General features: G+C 31.2%; 1 protein-coding gene across 1 annotated transcript; it reads left to right on the top strand.

The window, feature by feature from the left end:
- Positions 1-5380: 5380 nt before the first annotated feature.
- On the top strand, positions 5381-7299 carry LOC129285072 (berberine bridge enzyme-like 8). Its single transcript, XM_054920618.1, has 2 exons — positions 5381-6689; positions 6779-7299. Exons 1-2 carry the CDS (start codon positions 5397-5399, stop codon positions 7094-7096), a joined length of 1611 nt encoding a protein of 536 aa, XP_054776593.1. The 5' UTR covers positions 5381-5396; the 3' UTR covers positions 7097-7299.
- Positions 7300-25257: the final 17958 nt, after the last annotated feature.

Genomic DNA, 25257 nt, shown 5'->3' with positions numbered 1-25257 from the left:
AATATTAACTAAGAGTTATTTCATAATAACTTTTCATGAAAGGAAAAAAATCCTTTTATTATGTAGAGTTGTCTTAAAATATATTTCTTTTCACCAAGTGATATTTTTTAATTTTATAACCTCCAAAGATACAGTTAGAATTTAAAGACACATGACCTTGGTGCCTATAATTCTCAACATAACATTTTATAAAAATTTCTTCACTTATAAAAACATAACTCATTAATTCATAAGGTCATGATTTTTAAAAAAGATGTGACTTTTCAAGAAAAACATATCTTCATTTTGAAAATATTTCAACAGAAACATGGAGAACACTTGAATTTGAATTCGCTGATCAAGCACTCCAAATTTGAATTACATAATACCAACTTGAAATATATATATATATATATATATAGCCGCAGCCAAGAGTTTTTGATAGAGACGCTAACTTGAAGGTCCAAATTAATAAGCCTTACTGTTGAGATATATATAGTTGCATCTGTTAATTTGTTAATGACTTGTGTTCAGCAGTTAATATGTTTCTGTTAATCCTTACTGGGCAGAGCGAATCGAAACCCAAACCAAGTACTCGGTCAGAAGTAGTTAAATTATCAGCTTAAAGATCAGTCTGGCTATGTAGCATGTACAAAGCACCTGCGCTTGGTGATTCAATCTGTGTTATGGTAATGGTTTTAGGGATTTAAAGTTGGAATATATGGAAGTCTATCCATCGACCCAAGAGGAAATTAATTTGATTCTTGCTTAAACTTTGCATACTTTGGCACAACAAATTCTGATCATTCTTTTCTGTGTTTTAGAAAAGGTTAAAAGTCGAGAGTTTAACCGTCAATATCAAACTCTGACTAGCCGATCATTTTGTTGAAGACACACACGTACAAACAATATCCATTTGATGATATTTATCTAACAAAACTCGTGATGATTAATATATATAAAATAGAAGTAAGAAGAGTGAAGGATTTTGACATAAAAGTTAGTAATTTAGAGAAATTCAAAAGTATACGGAAACCATAAAAATGAAATATGAGTGGTGGGTTTAGATTTGTATCCACCATGAACTCCAAAGTCCAAACGTTGGCTTAATTTGACGGTTGTTATAGTTTCCTTGGCAATCACACTTGTTCCGATGTTCTCATAAATCATAATACTCATCAAAGACGACGGATTAATTAAAAACATATGCTGATCGAAGCGATGATGTCAGCCATCTGTCCTCCCCCCTTCCTCCCTATTTGAGTGAGGCATTCGAATCGAAAACATTTACTATTTAAACTCTGATTCGATCATATTAATAAACAGAGAGAATGACATTTAAGTCTAAAATTGTTGAATTAAAGACAGTTAAATTTTTAACAAAATTTTTTAAAAATTGAGTTGTGAATATTAATTCAAATTAAATGGTTATAAATAAAGATTTTTATTACAATTTAAAAGTTATATTTGATATTTAAATATTTATGTATTAAATTAATTTTTTTATTTGAATCAATATTTTCAACTTATTTTTAAAATTTTTTATCAGAGGTGTAACTATTATTATTATTTTAGTGTGTGTTTGGATAAGAGAAATAATCAAATTTTTATCCCAAAATTGATTTTTTAAGCTAAATTACCCAAACAGTCAAAAAAAAAGTTAAAAATTAATTATGGGCTAAGACGCACGTTTTTTGTAAGCTCCCTTAATAAAAAAATTGATCAAAAGTGTTGGAAAAAATTACAAAAAAAAGCTCAAGAAAAAATTATAAAAAAGACACATTATTAAATAAAAATAAAACCAAACTCTCTTCTCTTAACTTTTTTTCTTAATAAAATTTAAATTTTATATCCTCAAAAAATTAATAGTTGGTATTTAAGAATTAAATTATATAGTAATTTATATAGTTAAAGTTAATTCTGATTAAATTATTTAAATATCTTTAATTCTGTTACAATTAATTTTAAAAAATAATATCCAAACAGATTGCATTATAATATAATCAATTATGATTAAAATCTATCACTTAATCAATTATTTTCATAATCTATTATACCCAACTAAAATCCAAACAAGCACTTAATATTCTAAGATCTAACTGTCATTCTTTCCAATAAATAGGATGCCTTGTTTTGCAAGTGTGCGTGCACACACATTTAATGATGCCTGATGGTAGGGGTGGAATAGGCTAGGCCTATAACAAGAGCCTATAGCCTGACCTATTTCAGGCCTAGCCTAGCCTTCTTAATAAATAGGCTCAAGTTAAGTTCAGGATTTTAATTAAGCTTATTTAGTTAAATAGGTCAGGTCTATTTTTTTAAGACCTATCCTACAAGTCTAACAGACCAACCTATATATATATATACTCCCTTCGTTCAAAAATGTAAAGCATTTTTTGAGACGTTGAATGTTTAAAAATGAAAAGCATTTTTAGTCTTTTGAGGTGTAATTATTATTTTTTTTAAAAGTGTCCCTATTGACAGTGACTTTATATTTATTATAAGATGTTTAAAATGTATAAATATGAAAAGATAGGGTTAATTTAAAAGTAGGTAACTACTTTATTGGGGGATGAGATTCAGTTAAAAATGTCTTATATTTTTGAACGGAGGGAGTATATTTATAATGTAATATATTACAAATATATCAATTGATTTTTTTATTTCTTCTTATATTTTCTATCATATTAGACTTATATATTAATCTTAATATTATTACTTTATTGTTATATTACATTGTAATTTGTAAGTTCTTTCAATTATTATATATTGTAATTAATAATCAAGCAATATATTGCATAGTATAATAGTCTTAAAATATATTTAAGATGTTTAAAACTAAAATGGGAGTCTTAAGTAAGCTTTTAAATAGGTTTTTAGGCTAAGCTATGTTTTAGATAGATTCAGACCTAAGCTGTGAAAAAGTCTTATATAGGCTTTAGGTTAAACTCAAGTTTCTGATTTACCACACAGGTTCAGGCCTATTTGACTAAAGCCTAACTCAGCTTAGCTTATTTTCACCCTTACCTGATGGTGATTAGCAACTAAATTATATTCTCTACATTAAAAAATGTAAGGAATATTTTGAAGAATGAATGTTAAAAAATGTAATGCATTTTTAATGTTTTAAGGTGTAATTAATGTATTTTTTTTCAAAAGTTCTCCTAATTAATAAATAAATTACTTTATACTCCCTTTGTTCAAAAAAAGATATTTTTAACTAAATCTTATTCCTCAATAAAATAGTTACTTATTGTTAAATTAATCCTATCTTTTCATATTTATCCATATTTAATAGGGTGTCTCACCGTAAAAAATGCATTATGTTTTTAAATATCCAACTCTTTAAAAAATACTTTATATTTTTAAATGGAGAGAGTATAAATTTTAGAGTGAAACACCTTATTAAATAAAAATAAAGATAGAAAGATAGTGTTAGTTTATAGACAATTAACTATTTCATTGAAAAGTAAAATTTGATTAAAAATATTTTATATTTTTAAACAAAGAAAGTATATATTAGAATGAGAATTATATATAATAATAATAATAACATGGAACGTTAATCTATCATTTATTTTGATAACTTCGTCATAGCTAGCTCATGTAATTGAGCCCACCTAATGAGATAATAATTGTTATTGTTCTTGTTGTATCACAGTTGTGAGCCCAGAACAAACAAAATTCTATTGATAATAATATGAGACAAATACAAAATTATCAAGTTCACCTTATATAGGCCACGAAATATTACAATTAGTATCTCATAGAATTACAGCTAATAAACTAATACCGCCTTCGGTTTTAAATATTAATACAAGGTTTCTTTTAAAAGCCTTACTTGTTCTAAAATATAGAATGTTTGATAATTTTTATAATTATTTTTTTAACTATATTCTGGCTTCATTTATTACTCTTTTTAAAAAATAATGCATTAAAATTTTAATTATTATTATCAAATAACTAACATAGGATATTTAATGAGGGTAAAATTAAAAATATGTAAATTGTTTTAAGAAATTAAGGTTGCAACTAACATTTTTTTAGAATAGTAAATTAGTTACTTATTTTCTATATTTTGGTCTAATGAGAGTATAGAAAATAATCAATTCATATAGTTTAAGAAAGTTAATTAAATATAATTAATTATGTTTGAAACTAAAAAATTTGGACTAAATAATCTATGTAATTAATGAAACAAATTCGTTCAGTTAAAATAAGGACAATTTGAAGAAATATTTCTTGAAATTTATAATTTTGTTTATAAATAAAAATAAATAGGGACAATGATTGTTTTTCCTATATTTGAAGATGAAAGGAGTACAGTATAACATACCTAATAACCAAGAATAATATTTTATTATTTAATACAACTAACGTATGTATATAAATATTACTTAATTTTTAATTTCAGTATATTTGCGCGATGAAACTTAAACTTATCAATATAATCAACCATAATATAATGATTATATTAATTGCAGCTCCTAATTTGACGGTATATGACGCAGTGATAATGAATGCGCGTCAGACTGTAACTGGATATTCTTAATTGAAAGCCAAGTATATTTTATTTTTATATTTAAAAAACTTTGTGCTGCGAAAACGAAGCCGGCGGGCGGCGCCGTGGAGGAGTGGCAAAAATTAGAAAATAGCTACAATTTCTCTTTTGCAAACACTCTTATTTTTTTCCTACTAATGACATAATCATTACTAAACATCAATATTTCATAAACTTAACATTGCTTTTATTTTAGAGATCCATAGACGAGAAAGAGAGAATAGTGAGCGGATGAAAGTTGAGGTAAATCCCACACCCAAGTTTAAGATTAGTGTTATTCTCATAATCTTATTAAAAAGGAAAAAGGGGACACTTCAATTAATTAATTTAAACTACCAGTCCGAAGAATCTACGGTCTTTTGTTTTGGGCATGAATCTAAACATATATGGTGAACATTAATGCCAAATCTGAAACTTGTATATTTTGATATGAACACAGGAATCCAAATTAATTATATAATGAAATGTTAATGAAGGAAAGTTTGGAAAGAAGAAGAAAGAAAAGAGTGTGCGATAGAGGAGGGGCGTGATATATGTATGGATATGGAGAACATTTTGCACAGGAAATCACAGTGATCTCCCCAGAATCTGATGGCGTACGTGTTCACACAAACCCGACAATCATGTACATATAAAATATATTTGGAGGTCAATGAATAATTGTGTTACGTTATCAATGTGTCGTTTTGAAAATTGTTGGTCAATTTGGGAGGTAGCTTAATAACTTGTATATCTCCGCCAACAAATCTCTATAAATTATCCTGCCATTTATTCTTTTAATAATTTGTATATGGCCGCCAACAAATCCCTATAAATTCCAATGCAGAAGGCCGCATAGATCCCAATACCAACAACAATGGGTCGTTCAACAATACTACCACTGTCATTGCTTTTCCTTCTCGTGCTCGTTTCCCTCCCTTCACAAATCTCGGCCTCTTCTTCTCATAACACTTTGATCCGTTGCCTCGTGAACCATTCCCAGCCATCTCACCCCATAACCTCCGCCATTTTCACCCCTAGCAATGCCTCTTTCTCTTCCACACTACAAGCTTACATCAGAAACCTCCGTTTCAACAACTCCTACACCCGAAAACCATACCTTATACTCACCGCCTTACATGTCTCCCACGTCCAGGCTGCCGTTATTTGTGCCCAAAAGCACAACCTGCTCATGAAAATCCGAAGCGGAGGTCACGATTACGAGGGTGTCTCCTACAGAGCTCAACTCCCCTTCTTCATCCTCGACATGTTCAACCTTCGATCCATCCAGGTTGATATAGACGCCGAGACGGCTTCCGTTGAAGCCGGAGCCATTCTCGGTGAAGTTTACTATAGCATAGCTCGGAAGAGTAAAACCCATGGCTTCCCTGCCGGGGTTTGTCCCACGGTTGGTGTGGGAGGACATATAAGTGGTGGCGGGTATGGGAATATGATGAGAAAATATGGTCTCTCGGTGGATCACGTCATCGATGCACAAATAGTCGACGTTCATGGAAGATTGCTAGACAGGAAATCCATGGGTGAGGATCTATTTTGGGCCATCAGAGGTGGCGGCGGAGCTAGCTTTGGAGTCGTGGTATCGTACAAATTGAAGCTAGTTCGAGTCCCTGAGGTGGTCACTGTTTTCCAAGTCGATAGGACCCTGGAGCAGAATGCCACAGATATATTGTACCACTGGGAGCATATCGCTCCGAGCATTGATAATGACCTCTTCATTAGAGTTATTATTGACGTGGTAAATGGTACTAAAAATGGGACAAAGACTGTGAGGGTCAGATTCATATCCATGTTCCTTGGCGACTCCAAAAGGCTCCTCTCTATCATGAACGAGAGCTTTCCTGAATTGGGTTTGAAGCAATCAGACTGCATTGAAACAAGCTGGATTAAATCGGTGCTCTTCTGGACAAACATTAATATTACAGAGCCGGTTGAGATTTTACTGGACAGGACGCCTCAGTCGCTGAATTACTTGAAAAGGAAGTCTGACTATGTACAGCGACCTATTTCCAAAGAAGGGCTGGAAGGGATATGGAAGAAGATGATAGAATTGAAAGACACGATCCTATATTTCAATCCTTATGGCGGACGAATGGCTGAGATTCCAGCCACCGCAACTCCTTTCCCTCATCGGGCTGGGAATCTATGGAAGGTGTATATATACATTTGAATTAATTTTGAAGCCTATATATGTAAACATGTAATTCCTCTCACAATTACGTAATGTTTTTCTCATAACAGGTGCAATATCAAGCGAACTGGAATGAGGCGGGGAAAGAGGTGGCGGACCACTACATAGAGCTGACGAGAAAACTTCACGGGTACATGACACCGTTCGTGTCCATGAATCCTAGAGGAGCATTCTTCAACTATAAGGATCTTGACTTGGGTATCAATCACAATGGAAAGAACAGCTACCGAGAAGGCAGAGTTTATGGGGTGGAGTATTTCAAGGATAACTTCGACAGGTTGGTTCGAATTAAGACCCAGGTTGATCCTTCCAACTTCTTCAGAAACGAACAAAGCATCCCTACTCTGCCCACAAGTCGCAAGGGATAGACCACCCAATTATTAAATTACCTCCTATGTCTGATTCTTTATTATTTGTGTATGGAAATACATAAAGCCTAGCTGTATGATCCCCAATATCTATCCTTGATATGCCATGACAAATTCAGATTGGACTGCTTTATTTATAAGGATTGACCGGCTTCTTTTAATTAAACAAGAATAATATATACCATGATCTTTTCTTCGTGTGAGATTCAATCTCCAATCAAAATTTGACGCATGGACTTGTTTTACACATCTCAGTCATTAACACGTCGATCACTACTGTACGTTAATAAAGCTTATAAAAACATAGCTACTAAAAATAATCCAGTCTCGCTATATATACCCCAGCCCTTCATTATCAAATACGGAGTTGTGTTGCATCTAAATTGGTATTTATCATTTCAGTCATTATAAAATGAAACATGCTTCCAATAATATATTCTTGTATATCCTTAAAGCACGTCAGAGAGGAAATTTCAAGAGAGATGATTTCAAATTCAAACAATAATGAATTTTGGAGTCATGTGCTGCTACAGGAACAATTGAATTCAACAATGCTTTATAAAACAAAATAAAAAAGACATGAAATGATTAACTCATGGTGCGATTGAAGTGTAGTGACGGATAATGGGGGAAATGAGGATCAGGGATCTAGGGTTTGAAGCTAAAAGTGAGTTATATTGGGCATGAGTAGGGTAGAGGAAAATGGCGAACCAATCTTAGCAAGTTCCATAGCTGGGTTTCAATATTTAATTTTTTGATTAATTTGGTTGTATATCATATATTTTGCTGGTATATATAGCCAACTGAGTTAGTAATTTTTACTTTTTTTTTATAAATAGTCGCTGTACATTTTATCGATGATTTTCTAGCTAATTGTGTTTTAGTTATTATACATGTCCGCTTGCGATTCTATATTTGCAATCACTGTATCAGATTAGCATTCCAAAAGTCAAAAGCACAAAAAACTAAAGTCTGGGAAGAGCCTATGACCATTCACACTTGCATCTATTTGATTCAATACAAGAGCTTCCAATACTATATCGTCTTTAAGTTGTCAAAGGAGGAAACATGGAGAACACTAGAATTTGAATTCCCGGACCAAGCACGGCAAATTTGAATTCCAGAATACCGAAGACTCGTTGAAATGTATATATGAACGCAGCCAAGAGTTTTGAAGGAGACAGGGACACTAACCTGAAGTTCCTAATTAACAAGCCTTACTGTTGAGATATAGTTGCATCTGTTAAGTTTGTCTATGACTTGTGTTAAGTAGTTAATATGTTTCTATTAATCCTTGTTGGGCTGAGTGAATCGAATCGAAGCCCAAGTACTTAGTTAGAACTCATAACTACATACTACAAAAGAAAAAAAAAAACTATACCCCGGCGACGGCAACGTTTCTTTTGAGATATTTGTAAAAAAACACCACCGGAGATATTGCCATGGCAGCGTTCCTCTTAAGAAATGCCGCTACAGCTGCGTTTAGTCAAGCAACGACCCATATGCATTAGCAACTAAATTATATATATTAGCACGAGAATCAATAGACGTTAGTTAGTAAGTGAACCAACCCATGGAGATAAAAGTAGCTCGTCTCACTAAAAACACAGTTCACAAAGCCATTTAGGAAGACGTAGCTTTGTGAACAGTACCAGCTCTCATTGGGCTCCATGCAGCTATCTAAAATAAATAAAATATATTTTTTTAAAAAAATTATGCTAAAAAATAAATATGTAGGGTCATCTTTTTCTCATTTGTTTGTTTCTTTCGAGCCTTCGCCCGATGAAACCCATTTCTGAATGCACATTGTCCAAAATAACCCAAGCCGGCCACTTTTTTCTATCTTTATGATAACGTTCAATTAGCAGGGAAAAGGAGATGTAAAGCGTCCTTCTCCTTATCAGTTCTGAAGATCGTTGATTGTCCTCGCCAAATCTGTGAGGTTGGAGAGATCGAATGTTGAAATTTGAGTGGGAGAATCTCCAAATAATTAGTGTAGGCTTGATATAGAAGGAAGGACTTAGAGGAAAGAAACTTTTATTACTACTTCAAGCAATAGTTTACACAACATACTTTTGACTTTTCTTCTCTCCTTTCATTACACATGCACGTCTCTCTTTTCTCTTTCTTTCTTCTCTTCCCTCCACGCCCCACAGCTTCTTCTTCTCTTCACACTTTCACAAAAACTCCCACATATATTTATAGGTGATGAATGGAGGTGGATATATTTATCCAGATCCTTCCTATTTCTTTTTTATTTTCACCATCTTTGGTATTGCTTTCTTATCCAGAAGAATGGAGAAAATTCTCATGCTTGTTAGTGAGAGAGAGAAGATTCTAGAGAGAGAGTCGGTGATCTTCAATATTGAGAGCTATGTTGAATCTTTAAGGTGGGAGAGAATACATTCTTTTTCTCTTTGCCATTTTCGTTCTCAACAATCTACACATGGAGATGGTGGGGAGATCAAGTGACCATGCACGGCGACGACAGAGAAACAACAATTAGGATGGAGATTACGGCGATCAGGAAGTAATGAGAATCAGACAACGATATCGATTCTTTCTTCCTGACCTAGAATTCTATGATTTTAAAGGTAGGACCCCCCCTACCATTTTGTTTTACTCCTGCGATTTTTCTCTCTCTCTTTCTTTCATCTTTTTTCTACTCTATTCCTTGCCTTCTATTTATTCTTCGTCTGATTCTTTGCCTATAGGAAGGTTTGTTCTGTCTCGAAGATTAACGAAGAATTTAAGCATCATCATCGATCTACTCAGAGGAGACGACTAAAGCGCTTCGTTATGATTTTTGTGGGTTCGTTTCCATTCTTTGATAAGGTCACTTTGTTTCATGCTTCTCAAGGATATAATTTTTTTTTTCTCAATGAGAGGTTATTAACTAGAGTTGTTTTATTATTCAAATTCGTTGATTTGTTTATAATCTTCAAGACTTGGGATAATAAAGGATCGAGAATTGTAGGGTAATTTGGGTGAGGGGAGAATTTGAGAAAGAACCCAGTATCCCTAGATGAAAGCATTGAACCTTTTTTTTTTGGTCTCGAAGGTTCATCTTTCGGTATGATCGCCTCTCTCTCTCTCGCCTCACTTCATCTCGGCTACTTGCTTTTCTATATGTCTTCTATGTTATTTCTTTTCATGATTTTCTTTTTTATGACAAAAAAGGAGAAGTCAAAGTGGACTGCAGGATATCTGACTCGTAAGTCTCCTTATTAAATTTAAATATTACATAATTCCTTTTGTGGGGCTATTATTGAATACTGACCAACAGTTGATATTGTTATTGATAGTTCGCCCCAATTTCTTGCTGTATTTGTAATGTGAAACTTGTATTATTTATTCTAAAGTGTCCTCTGTGGATAATATATTTTATTCTTAAAGAAAGGGCATTTTTTTGTTGTTGTCCCTTTTCTCTAGATTCCTATTTTATTATTCTCATTTCTTTAAACTGAGATCGTATTACTCTATTACAGGTCCCAACTTATTTTGATCATCATTGCAATAGTATCTTGCTGGCTTATGTAAGTGCATGTTTGATTTTTGTTCTTATAATGACCTCCGTTATTAACCAATTATAAACTCACTCAATTAAACCAATCACTAAAACTAAGGATCATCAACCTTGGCTAAGGTAAATTTCTCAACTTTAAAAGTATTAGGAACAATGGGATCTCAAAATTATTTAAAGAAGATTAATTATGTATAAATATTTGAAAATACTTAAAATTAGAATATAGAAGTTTGTGGAAACATAGAAACAAGTTAAGAATTTAAAACTAGTTCAAACAAGGGTAAAATAGATATTTTAGCAAAATAGACATGTTCGTCGCAGCACAAAGGCCACTCACCATAGTCAACTACAAATCCACTCAGCCAACTTATGTATAGCGTTAGCCATAACCAAAAAGACCATTCACCATGATGCGCACACAACTATAGACCTCCAATTAAGGTAATCCAAGTGTCTACACGTAGATAATTAAGAGATCTATCTAATAGCTCTAGGTTTATCCCATTCTAATACTAAATAAGGATCCTAGAACACTTACAACGAAGGTAAGTTGTCAATGCCACAAGTACCACTCAAGTGTCTCCCTTCCTGAGCCAAATGCTATTCACACTCTACCTCCATAAACTACATTCATGCATAGATCACATTATACACACACATATACATATATTAATAATCATTGAAACACATTACAAGAGAGGCCTTCCCCAAAAAACATGAAGATCTTACATTAAAATGCTCAAGTTTAACAATAAAGATTACATGCAAATGTTAAAATCACGATACAATCAATCCTTAAGTTGGCAAATTATGCATTTAATGACACTACAAGAAGACTATAGACTTTAAAACAATAAATTCTAGTCCTTGGCCTCAGAGGCTTCCCCATTTCCTTTGGCCTTGACATCCCCTAATAAAAAGTCAACAACTGGGAGTGAGATTATACAATCTTAGTAACTAAGGCACATAAGTTCAAGTACAAATAAAGTGTGGCAAATACAAGTACATAAGGCAAATATTCACATTTTACATGCTATTAGTATTCAACATGCATCATAAAACAACTAATCAATAAAAACATGGCATATAAGTTAATGTATGACAATGATGCATGATCATATGCAATCCATCCTTATTTTTCTTCTTATATGTTCTTAGTGAATCCAGGGGCTACTAATTATATAGGACTAACCCATGTGATCAAATTAGACTAACTCTCTAATTGTGAGGGGTGACTTAGCCAAGGCACCATGCTCACTCGAACCATGGTTCGTCCATTCTGAACTCATAGGGTGTCATTTTGCTAGTTTAAGGCAATACCTAATAAAGGGTAATAGTCAAGAACTAAAACACCAATGCCTCACAGTGCTGGTAGTACCATGTAGGCTTCCTTATCACCTTACTGTCTCAAGTGAACTCCCACCCATTCATGATCATGTAATATACTCATGTTATTTAATGTCATGTCATAAATGCAAACTTAATTAACTTATCTCGTAGTCAAGCGCATGCCATTAAGTCAAAAATACATGTCCAATATCTATCTTATGTCATAACCATCTATTCATGCATTTTAGCATACCGAGCATTAACTTAATCACATAATACAACTTAATCACATGCATATCCATTCACATAACTAGAGTCATGCTCATTAAGATTACAATAGTCATAATTCCATCAACATTATGCTCACTAATCAAGTTGACATTCATTATATCATGCTAAATAACTCATGCCCTCATTACACTTTAACATAGTACTATTACACAACCCAAAACAAGCCAACCATTATATTTTATCATCAAACAAGCTCATGACCACATGTCCCATAATTCTTAGGAATCAATACCTATATACTTGCATATTCATATTATCAAATTTATCACAATCAATAACATATAACTCATAATAGCAGACAATTATTATATAGAGAATTTAATCCTCGATTACCTCAACTCTTGGGTTACCACCTCAAGAGTACACTTTAGATCCCAAGGGAACTCTTAAGCAATCAACAAGCTCCAAGAGTAGTCAAATCTACAATTAAAATCATTAAATCTCATTAACGGATAATCTTCATTAATTAACCCTTAATCAATATTAAGGCCTAATACACCATTAAGAATGATTAAGCAAAATCAACCTAAAAACTCACTTTCATTAGCTTATTTAACCTTTATTAAGCTTAAAATTAATTAATTAGAATTAAGGTTAACTCTAAACCATAGTTTATCATTGCCATTAGCTTAATCTAATTCAAAACAACTCTAAGGTTTTAGATTTGAGCACCCCCTTAAGATAAAAATCATCAAAACAACCCAAATAACATTAAAATTTGAACCCAATAGCGACCATCCCTAAGAAAGTAAGCCTAACTAAACCCATAACCATATCTAACTTAAAGTGAATATTAAAGGATAAAGAAAGGATTATAAGTGTTATCTTAAGCCTCTGGAGCCACAATCAAGCCTTAATGGAGGAAATGTCAAAACCCTAGTAGAGCCTAAGATTTTAGCACCTAGCCTCACCTATTTCTCCTTTTGTGTTTATGTTTTAGGACTAGAATTTTAATTGTAGATTTTTAGTAGTTCTCCATGGTGAACACCAATTTCACTGCCACAACCTGTATGGTTCACAATTTCTTACTTAAAACCCAATACCTTAGGCTTGGATTTGATCCATAACCTAACTTGGATCCTAAATAACTCTCACACATGATTCTAGGTCTAATTTTAATCATAATTAAGTGTTCAAACAATTAATTGACCTCAATCATTTATGATTCCTTAACTAACACCTTAAATTCACAAAAGTTCTAAATCAAATCCTCAATACACATATATCCTTAATTATATCCTTAAAATCTCTTAAATACTTCATTACTCTTATTTCCTCAATTAATCCTTAAATTAAATTTTGGAGATGTCATGGTTCTCACTACTACTACAAAACAAATGCAAATAAGAGCATCCATTTTAGAGAACTTCCTTGAAAAGCGATCCTATATATATGCGTGGAAACATTTTGGAGCGCTTGTTAAAATAAAGTTCTTCAAAATGTTAACCTATAAGAGTGCTTATCCTCATAAATGCTCTCATAGATTGGTAAAAAAAATAAAAAAAAATTATTCAAAACACAAACCAGAGTACTTAAGTGTAAAACGCTAATGGTTAAAAAAATTAGGCCTTTCAAAGCCCTTTCTTTAAAGCTCTCCAACACCTATTAATGTGCTTAGTGTAACATCTTGACTTTTTATTTCCTGCACTAATACTAATTAAGGAATGAATTAGTGATTTAATACAAAATTAGGATTCTAGATAGTGAAATGTTATTTTGACTTGTTGGGATATTATATGAGCAGATATAAGTAGAAGAACGGCATCCTAAAGTAGAGTGTGTGAGTATAGTAAGGATTTAACTCACCGTGCCACATGCCAAGGCTAAGGATAGATGTGTCACAACGCATGGTGCAAATTTTAATAAGTAAGTTCATGTGCTAGCTCATGAGATAGAAGGAGAAAGAGGAAAAGAGGGGTCAGGCATGGAGAAGAGAGGGGAGCTTTGTTAGGGCAACAAGTTTTGAAGGAAAGGATAATGTTTTCAACTTGTTGCTTATTAGGTAAGTCTGATATTGCCTTAATCTCCAATTCTACCTGATTTTTTTTAGTTTTAACTAGTGAGAAATTAAATTCAAAAGTTTGAAGGAGATAATTTCTTACCCTATAGTAATAGAAAGGTCATTTGACACTAAACTAGTACTTTGTAACTGGTTTGAGTCAAAACAATAAAGCTTTAGGCTAAATTTGACCTAGCTTAGAGAGAGAGAGAGTAGTGAGATAAATTTGATTATGAGAAGGTTAGTATTTGTATTGAATGATAATTGGTCATAATGTGCATGAATGGATGTGAATAAAGGAAATGATAGTGATTAGGTGTTAAATTGCTATAATTGGTACTTTTTGTCAATGGTGAACTTGACCTTGGCTTGCCAATTTGGTGTAGATTCTTGTGTATGATGAGTTGAATAGTGAAAGAAACTTGAATAGGGCTGTAAAACACGAGTAACCCTTTCTTACGAACAGAAAGGTTAGGGTAACTATATAGTTTGTTATATTTATTAGCTATTATAACTATGTAGAAGTAAACATATGATTTTGTGTTTATGGTTTTGAAAGCTTTTGTGTATGGTTTGACAAATGGTTTTCTAGCATGAAAAGTGAATTTGATAAGGTTATTGTATAACTACTAATTTTGTATGAAAGGAACATGTGTATATCTATGTAATTATATGTACAAAGGATGTACATGTGGAAAAGTAGTGAAAATGGCGTGTGAAAAGCATGATCATAGGGGATGGGAGTTCACCAGGGTATGTGTAGATGTTTGTGTGGAGATGTGAGTGACCAAATATATATGGTCAAGCTATTACTATAGGACATTTAGTGTAACATTATACAGGCTGATACTATAGGTAATCTAGTATAGTATTATGTTGAGACTGTTACCATGGTCGGGCTATTACCATAGGATATTTGGTGCATCATTATATAGTCTAGCAACTTTGTAGTGCTTGTTAGGGTGTGATTAGAAGTTAACAATGCCTCTATCATAAGTGTGTGAGAAAAAGAAAACTATAATCTGTAAGTAGGATAAATTACCTTTAGTTGGGTGTTTCTACCATCAAATGTGAGCTCGGATCAATATGTGATTGATTTAGTAGAGCTTATAGTTCGTGTTGGGGAGCTTCAAAGGATTGGTGGATGGATGATCATGCTAGTATGTTAAATGTGTGAAAAAGGGCTTTTAAAGAGAAAAGTTATATTATGATAAGTGTGTGTGTGTGTGTGTGTGTGTGTGTCTTTATTTGCTTTGACATGGTTATTTATGTTAATGGACGTGTGTGAACTATTTTGGTTATTGAGATTTTGATCTTACCTATGGTTATTTATATTTTTCAGGTTCTAGTAATAGTGGTATAAAAGGAAAAGAACTGGGTCGAGAATAGAGTATTCTCCAGAAAGCCTTAGTAAGAATTGGTGTAATGAATTTCTATATGAGTAGTTATAAATGTATATATAAGTTGCCATAAGATTTGGTACATGTGCATAATGTTGTGACTATTGTGCGTTTAGATGGTTTTAGTTTCTTAGCCTACTGTGTATATATGTGTTTATGATGAAAATAATCAAGTAGGCTAGTGGATGGATGTATGTAGGTGTAAAATTGTAGTGCGAATAGTATGTGTGGATATTTGGCCTTGGATGTGATTGAAATGAAAATATGAATTTTTCCTAAAAGTGTGATATGAGCGGTTTATAGGCCAAAAGTGTGTATATGTATTATAATGTATATATAACTAGTCAATCAAGTGTGTATTGTTCATTTGAATGTGGTCAAGGCCCTAAAAATGGCTAATGACATATGGATAATGACACATTCTTTTATTGTTTTTATAGGTAGCTATACAAATACAAGAATGAGAGTGTGGTTACTATATGATAAAGTTTATGAGAGAAGTAATCATATAACAGGAGTTAATCATTCTTGAGAATGTAAATGTTTCAAAATTAAATTAATGTTTTACACATAACATAAAATTAATTATATGTTTCTTTCATTTCTCTTATAGTATTATGCCAAAGCAAGGTCCTCATATTTTAACATGGAAAAAATAGAAGATGTAATTAAGAAGTGGTCAGAATATATAATTGGTTGATTGTAAGGTAACTTCTAGTGTTAGAAAAATAATAAATATTTTATTTGTTAGAGTACATTAGACAAGTTAGAAAATTGATGTAGTTTAATTTCAAGTTCTTTAGTTGTATATAACTTGTAATGTTAAATTATAATTTTTCTAGATTGGGTTTTTATGATGTTTTGGATTAGTCATTTGTAAAAAAGTTGTAGGAGGAAATGATAAAAAAATTCAAAATTTTAAAAAATAAAGTATTATATGGAACTGTATGACACACATTAAGAGTGCTTTGATGGTATGGTTAGCATGCAAGGGTGCTTTTAATGAAAGCGCTCTTGTATGGCCAACATAAATTGGTATTGTTAAAACTAGACTAGACTAGCTAGTTCAACTAGTTGAACTAGGATCCAATTCTAAGTCTGTAATATCTTAGGAAAGTTAACCCTTAATTAGCTTAATTAAATTAGGTAATTAAGTAAATTAATGTGGTGTGTGATTACAGAGAGCTAATGGATGTTATGAGTTGTGATTTTAGCCATAGGATTAAATCCAAAGCAAAGTTGTGCTACTTAGACCTAACAAAAATAGAGAAAGACAAAGGAAAATGGCTTTGTGCCATAGAGCACAAATATCTCTTCTCTATACCACATATTGCAGTGTGTAGTGCAGGCATTGCAGCACACAGCCAGAATTCTATAGACATAAGAGCTGTATCAAATGCAAAAAAGAGAAAGGAAAAAAACAAAGGGAAACAAGAGAACTTTACTAAGGCAACAAAAAACAAAAGGAAACAAGAGAACTTTACTAAGGCATTGCAAGTTCTAAAGATTAAAAGCAATTTAAAGCTTGTAAACTTTAAAGGTAAGTCTCTTAAGTCCTCAACCTCCTTTCTCTTACATTTTCTTGAGTCTAAGAATTAAGGTTTGTTTAAGAAAGATGCTTTTTGGTCTATAGAGACTATAAGTCTAAACATATTGACTTAGATAGAGTTAATGAGAGTTGTTTAGGTTATTTAAACCTTGCATTAATGTCTTTATTCATTTTTGGTGGTTGGGAGCCATTAAACTGAAAAATGATATTAATGAAGGAATGAAGGTTGTTGGAGGAGTTAAAATGTCATTAATAATTGGTTATGAGTTAAATGAAGTCAATATGAGTTAAAGGAAGCTAATAGATCCTATCAGTACTCTTGTATATGAGGAGATTGAGTTGTGAGAGTTGGAAATGTTGATTTAAGTATGGAAAATTATCCTAAAAAGGATATTAATGATGGTTAATGTGATTTATTGTAGACTAATAATTTATTGGCACCATTCAAGCATAGATTAGCTTTGGAAGTTTGTATTTAAAGGGTAAAACTTTGACCTCTCAAAAGTTTGAGGTAACTGAGAGAAAATTTTTCTTGTTCTTTTATGTGTTAATTAATTTCTTGAATTGTATACTATAATTGAATCATGCAAAATTATTTGAAAAGCAAGTGTGGCATAAAATATATGAAAATCAAATATTATGATTTGAGAGATATTGAAAAATGAATGTTTGTAATGTGGATCCTAGTATTTTAGTGGAGTTTAATGAATGTGTGTAATGAGGAGTTCAATGAATGTGTGAAATGAGAAGTTCAATGAATGCTTGCAATGTGGAGTTTAATGACACTATGTTTTATGGAGTGCAATGAATGTATGTAATAAGGAGTTCAATGATGTAATGTATTGTGGAGTTCAATGATGTGTTATGTTGTGCTTATATGATTATCATATATGTTGTGAGGATGATGAATTTTTTAGGCATGCTTGTATTATGTGCATTGTATGATCATGTAAGGTGGAAGTTTGCCTAGAGAGAGGAGTATCCATGTGGTAAGGCTACCATAAGAGCTTGATGATTTACCTATATATTATTATTTTTATCATTCCACTTGTTTGATAAGGGACTTAAACCCACTCTAATTTTTTACTTGTTCGATGAGAAAGCTAGTTGAGGGAGAACAACAACCTATAATGTGAGAGTTGGGGAAAAACCGTGACCTACAAGTAAGTTAAGTAACCTTAGCCAGTTAACTTCTCATGTGTAAATGGCTAGGGTTTCATGTGAAATAGCCCAGTGAGTTAACCCATTGTGAAATAGCCCACGGTTTTGTGTCAAAGGCATAAGGAGAAAATAAGGGAGGTGTGATCATGCATATTATGATAAAAAGAGCATATGGTTGCCTGTATTGTGACCCTTGTAATGAAATCATGTCATTAGTTGTTTTTTAAGGTAAAAATGAGTTATTATATTGTCATGTCATGAATACATGCTCTTAATGATGCAAAATGCAAATGTGTTTTGAAATATACTAAATTAACATAAGTATGATAATAATTGCCACTTGCATCTAAATTAATTAACATGCATTAGTATAAGTTACACATACCTTAGTTACTGAGTAGTTATACTCACTCATCTCTTTTCAATATTATAGGAACTAGCTCAGCTAGTCAGGATCAAGGGAAACAATCCAAGGGATAAGATAGCTATCCCATTTGTAAGCATCATTTTTTATTTTGAATATTATGTATATAAATTGCATGATATTGCCAACTAGAATAATCCATGTTTACTTACTTGTACTATGTGATTGTTGGGCTAAGTTGTGTATTTTGGGCCCTAGGTTGCGTATATATTAAATTATAAAATTTAGAAAGGGCCAAAATACTAGTGCAAGTAAGAAGTAAGTAAAATATGATTGTTGTTGAATAATTATGAATTTCAGGCTTCCTTTCCTATTTTTGTGAATAAAGGGTGAAGGATTGAAAATGTGTTGGATGTGTTAATGGCATCACATTATAAAAAAAAATAGCTAGTTAGCGATTGAATTTTTCATTGCTAATTAGTGAAAATTCATCGCTAAATGAGTTAGCGACAAAAACACTGTCATTAATTTGTTAGTGATGAAATATTGAAGAAAAAATTTTTGTCATTAAATAAAGATAAGCTCTTTTGACTTTACGACATAATGCATTCTGTTGCTAATCTGTCGCAAATTTTCCAATTGACTTATTTTGTCGTTAAATTTTTAAGTGGACCAAAACATCATTGCCACGTTACCTAGTGGACCAATGCCACATCACCACTACCTCATCACCCAGTGGACCAGTGCCACCTCCGCACCACCTCACTACCATCTCACTGTTACATTATTTGTCACTACCATGTCAAATATTATTACCTTCAATTGCGCTTTAGCCAAGCTCTAACCTGCAACCTCACACTTCTTAATGTCTTTCCGTCCACCTTATTGCTAGTTGAGTTGAAAGGGATCTTCAATCTTCATTAATAAACTAAATATATAATACTTAACCACACACACACATATTAATAAATATATTATTTAAATTATTATTAAATATAGTATTTAAATTTACTTAATTTTTTAACATTATATTTATTTATTAATATGGAAAAATTAATTTATATATAATAATTATTTCTATTATATTTTATTTTTAAAAAATTATCTTTGATAATAAATTTAATATTAAATTTAAAAATATTTTATTATCATTATATATATATATTATATATATTATAATATATATATATATATAATATTTTAAATTTTTATTTATTAATTTTTTATTTTATTTTAAAATAAGAATAATTAAGTATACAATTTAAATTACTATTAATAATATAAAAATAATAAATTATTTTAAATTATAATTTTTAGCATAATAATAAATTATATATAAATTATATTATAAATAATTAAATTAAATTAAATATAATTTGTGATGGAATTAATGATGGAATTATGACAAAAAGCTTTATGATGAAATTTTCCATTGCAAATTTTGTCACTAAATTAAAATGAGATATTTTAAAAAATTGGCGATGGAATTTTTCATCAGTAAATTATTTTTATTAGATTAGTAAAGGAATCATGATAGAATTTTCCATGGATTAGTGATAAAAATTTATTCAATTACTAATTTGCTATTTTTTGTAGGTAGTGTGATGTATTACACAAGTCTGCTATAATTTATTGAGTATTGAGTAGGGTCTAGGGTGTAATTTGGGCTCTTGGCATTTGGAATGAAATAATAACACCCAAGTTATGTTTAAATTGTGAAAATGAGTGAGTTGAGAAATATGTGTCTAATTTTTTACTGAAAAACAATTTGATTGTTGTAAAACCAGTGTCATTAGTTAGAGTTAAAAGAAAGCTCCTTATAGACATCTACATCACCTCAATTGGACACTGGACAGAGAATTAAGGTGTATTAGAAGTCTGATCATCATAAAATATCAAAAATTTTAAGAACTGGCTATGAATTAGCCAAAAACAAGTAAAATCAGCAAGAAACTGGTTGACTCGACATATTTTTTTAAATTATAATTTATACACATTGATAACTAATAAGCATTATAAATATATTTGGCTCCTTTAATTTATGACTTGAAAATAATGTGAGAGAAAGGTGTAGAGGTATATGATAGATACAGAGAAAAAAGATTCAACTTAAGAGCTATGTCCTTCGATACAATCACTATTAGAAAAATTAAAATTAATAACAGACATTTAATTATAGGCATTAATTATGAAAATTTTGTGACAGATTGAAATCCACCACTAATTACATAAATTAGTGACAAATATAAGATGTCCTTATATTTTGGCTAAATTTCATAAATTTAGTTACATATTCAATTCTATCACTAATTTCCATTACTAAATCATTATCATTACTAAATATACCTAAATATTTTATAAAAATAAAAAATTTATAATATACATAAAAAGATTAACATGAAAAAAAATCTTCAAAATTACCAAATTAAATAATTACACAAATATTTTTTCTCTTATTATAAGTAAAATATATAATATAAAAGGGCTAATATATAATTATAACTTGAACCCTGAACACATAATTGGTACACTTTTAGACCTTGAATAATCAAATTTAGGGTATTCTTGCCACCACCATTAATTTGGTCTTAATGTTTGTTAATAAAATCCTCACCACCTAGATTTTATTAAGGGTTAAATGATAATTTAAATCCTAAGCTATTAGGTGTAAGGGCAATATAAACCTTAAACTAAACTTTGATACTTTTTGAATCCTGAACAATTAAACTTGGGGAAATTTGGCCCTGACTATTAAAATAGTACAAACATCTATTACTTTAAGTGTGGGACCGGATAGGTGACATTGGATTTTTTCTCTCTTTGAGTCTCTACCTCTTTACATTCCTAGGTGGCATCCCCATCCTCTCCCTCTCTCTATGAGACACTTTTGCAAAAATTTCTCCACTACAACAATCTCATGGATGAATCCTTTAACAATAATTCCGATCCATACTCCTCTGAACACTCTTAAACGAATGAGTTTGAGGTCCACTAATCTCATCATCATCAAAGAAGAAGCTTAAACTCATCTAGTGCAAGCCAAACAACATTGCTTTGATCACGATCAATCAACCTAGTTCTTTGAACTCATTACCCAAGTCAATGATGGTTGACCTATCCTACGCATTCAAGAAGTTGGATGGGGATGATTTGATATGAGTAATCATATTGACTGGGTTGGGTTGAGTGATCTGTTCAGGTATGGACCTAATTGTGGTGGAAGATGTCTTTAAAGGTGATGTTAGAGGGTTTGCTGTAATGGTTGGATTTGATATTATATTAGCTTGTGACATTTTGACTACTTCAAAAGGAGCCAAGTTCATAAATACCCATGTGGGTTTATTTATAATTTATTTTTGTTTAATTTAGTAAATTAGAGATTGATTTTTAATATACATTAATTTAATTTGTTATGGTTAATGGTTAAAAATCACTCACTCACTCTCTCTCTCTCTTCCAACCAACTTCATAGATTTCACGATTTGCCACTGACTATCAACAAGAAACATAGGTTAGAATCAAAAGGCCAAGAAAGAAGCAAGATAAGGGTAGAAATGGTGTTAGAAATAAAGAAGCATGGGCCTTATTATGCTTAAAGTAAGTAGTGGGGTCGAGATTTCTCTAAATTTAATTGTTGAGAGTTCAAACTGTATCAAATATGAGTTTAGAGTTGAAATTACCTTAGGCTTATAGTTTAATGTCTAAATTTCCATTCAACACTTTTATTAATAGACATTAAGATCAAATTAAGGATGGGGGTAAGAATGTTCCAAGTTTAATTATTCAAAGTTCAAAATGTACTAATTACAAGTATAAGGTTCAAATTGCCTATGGACTTATAGGCTAGAATCCAATTTGCATACTAACACAATATAAAATGATATATAAAAATAACAAATAATTTTTTATTATGCACATTTAAATATAGAATAAATTTTTATCATATGAAAATATTTTAATTTTAACATAGATAAAATAAATTGATCTTCACAAATATTTGTTTTCATAATATATATGAATTGATATTAAATAATATACTTATTAACTAATAATATATATATATTGATTTATATATATATATATATAAAGTGTTAATGCATACTCCCTCTATTAAAAAATTTAAGGCATTTTTAACTGAATTGCACTCTCAATAAAATAGTTAGTTATTTTCAAATTAATACTATCTTTCTATATTTACTTCTATCTAATAGAGTGTTTCACTTTAAAATATATACAAAGTGATTTATTTATTAGGGACATTTTTGAAAAAAGCACATTAATTCTACATTGAAATACTAAAAATGCCTTATATTTGTTTAATAGTCTAAACCTCAAAAATAAGGATTACCAAGTTTGAATTTTATAGAAATGAGATCCCAAGTTTTTATTGTCTAAATAAATCAAAATTATTTATTAAACTTTTAATCAGAGTAAGATACTGTTTTGGAAGCATGAAGTACCTCATAGGAGTGAAAAGATTCAAATTAAGTGAAAAATATTAAAGAGTGAAAAATAAAACAATGTATCGTGGCTTATACATGTGTCACAGCTTCCTACTTTTTGTGCCATGCCCTGTGATGTGTTGCACGCATCAAACAGCAATTTTGCTATCATTTGACAGTAACCTAGGGAAACTTTTGACATGCCTCATTTCTTCATTCAACATCCGAATGAAATGATCTAGGTCTTTATAAAAAGTTCTTTTTATATACTAGCCAATGGCAAGGGTTTTACTTTCAAATTAAGTCACATAAGGAAGTTAGATACTCAAACACATTTTCTGACTGTTTTCACAATTTTCAAAACTCAAGGGTGTCTAAAACCCCACACAAGTACCAAAAGCCATTTCTAATGCCTAAACCATACTTAATAGACTTAGAATTACCTATATAACACCACATGTACATAATCCCAATCAAACTAAATTTTCACTCCTCAACCCCTTTGACAACAAAATAAAAGGGGGAGGTCTTTACATTGTATTTAATCATAAATAATCAAAGTTATGATTGAATTAGTGTTTGTACACTTGTACTAGTATTTTGGCCTTAAAAACATTCACATATCTCATAAACAGCATTCCAAGGCCCAAAATAAATTCAAAATATCATAAATAGTGCAAGTGAGTACAATACATTCTAATTGGCAATATTTAATCTATTACCCAAAATAAGTGAGAATAAAAGGCTTTACAGTAGGAATCTTAGATTCCTAAGCCTTATAAGCCTTTTCCCTTCCTATACCGGAGCTTGAGATTTTAAAATATTGAAAAAAAGGAGTAAGTTTAACTACTTAGTAACTAAGGTACAGCTATCGTCTGTAGTTGTATATCAATTGATTTAAACAAATAAAAAAAGAGAGTATATTACTTAAAGGATGAAATTATACATAAAACAAGTTGTAATTTCACAACAGACACATTTTTATATGTTTCCTTTCAAAACACCAAGTACATTACCATTAATATGCTCAAACATGTGACAATAACCAAATTCATCAACTCAACGCACAATGGTATAACACAAACAATCATGTGACAATAACAAATCCATTATCATGACTTGCCACAAACTTAGCAACTATATGACATGTTAGATAAACACTTATGCATGATCAATTCTTCCTTATACCCTCCTTATATCATTCGACTAAAACCATGGGCTATAATATCAATCAGGGCTCTATCGTGTGACTGGATTATTCAAACTTACCAATTGTCACAAAACTCACTCTTAGACTATGGTTGCCCCCACTCTCGAATCTTTAAGGTGTCTTATACCCTAAGGTAACCTCCTCAATAAAAGGTGAAGATAGCTAGGTTCTAGTCCTTGACAAACTATGGGACAGTCCCTCAACAAACAGTGGGACAAGGCTTAGCCTTCATGCACTGAAAGATAGCCATGAGTATCATATGGATTTTATCTACTTCTATCCCTAGGTGAAATGATTATAAAATGTACAATGCTCACTCATTTCACAATTTCATTTACTCAATATTAACACATTGGGCATTATGTTTATTTTTAAAAAATCTCTTCACTTCAAATTCTCAATTTTATAACACAATTCAAATACTTATTTAGCCACGCATGTCATATTCACACACTAATGTAACCATATTACCATCACATCATATATCACACTCTTCTCATTCCACCACATAGTTATAGCTTTGAAAATCACTTGGAATTTAACTCAACTTTTCAATTTGAATAAGATTTATACAATATCATATTGTTCATGGCATGCTCACTCATTCACAAATCTAATCATGCAACACATTTTTACATTCAAACTCAATTAACAAAACAACTATCCAAGATAAAGTTCCCTTGGTTACGTCAAACCTTTGAGAATCAAAGGTTTGCCCTTAATATATGCTTCCAAACTTGCTTTTCAAGCCCAACTATGGTGCCCAACTGATTAATCTACAATTAATCAAGTTTGAATTAATTAACATTGTCAAACATACTTCCAACTCTCATTTTCTACTTCTAAAGCACCTAATGCCCTTATTTGTCACATATAGGCTTACTCATTGA

The sequence above is a fragment of the Prosopis cineraria genome, unplaced genomic scaffold, assembly GCF_029017545.1.
Source record: "Prosopis cineraria cultivar Desert tree isolate PC_DT_omini unplaced genomic scaffold, ASM2901754v1 PC11, whole genome shotgun sequence".
Taxonomy (NCBI): Eukaryota; Viridiplantae; Streptophyta; class Magnoliopsida; order Fabales; family Fabaceae; genus Prosopis; species Prosopis cineraria.
The sequence above is the reverse complement of the archived record's forward strand: the minus strand, read 5'-3'. Positions and strand labels throughout refer to the sequence as shown.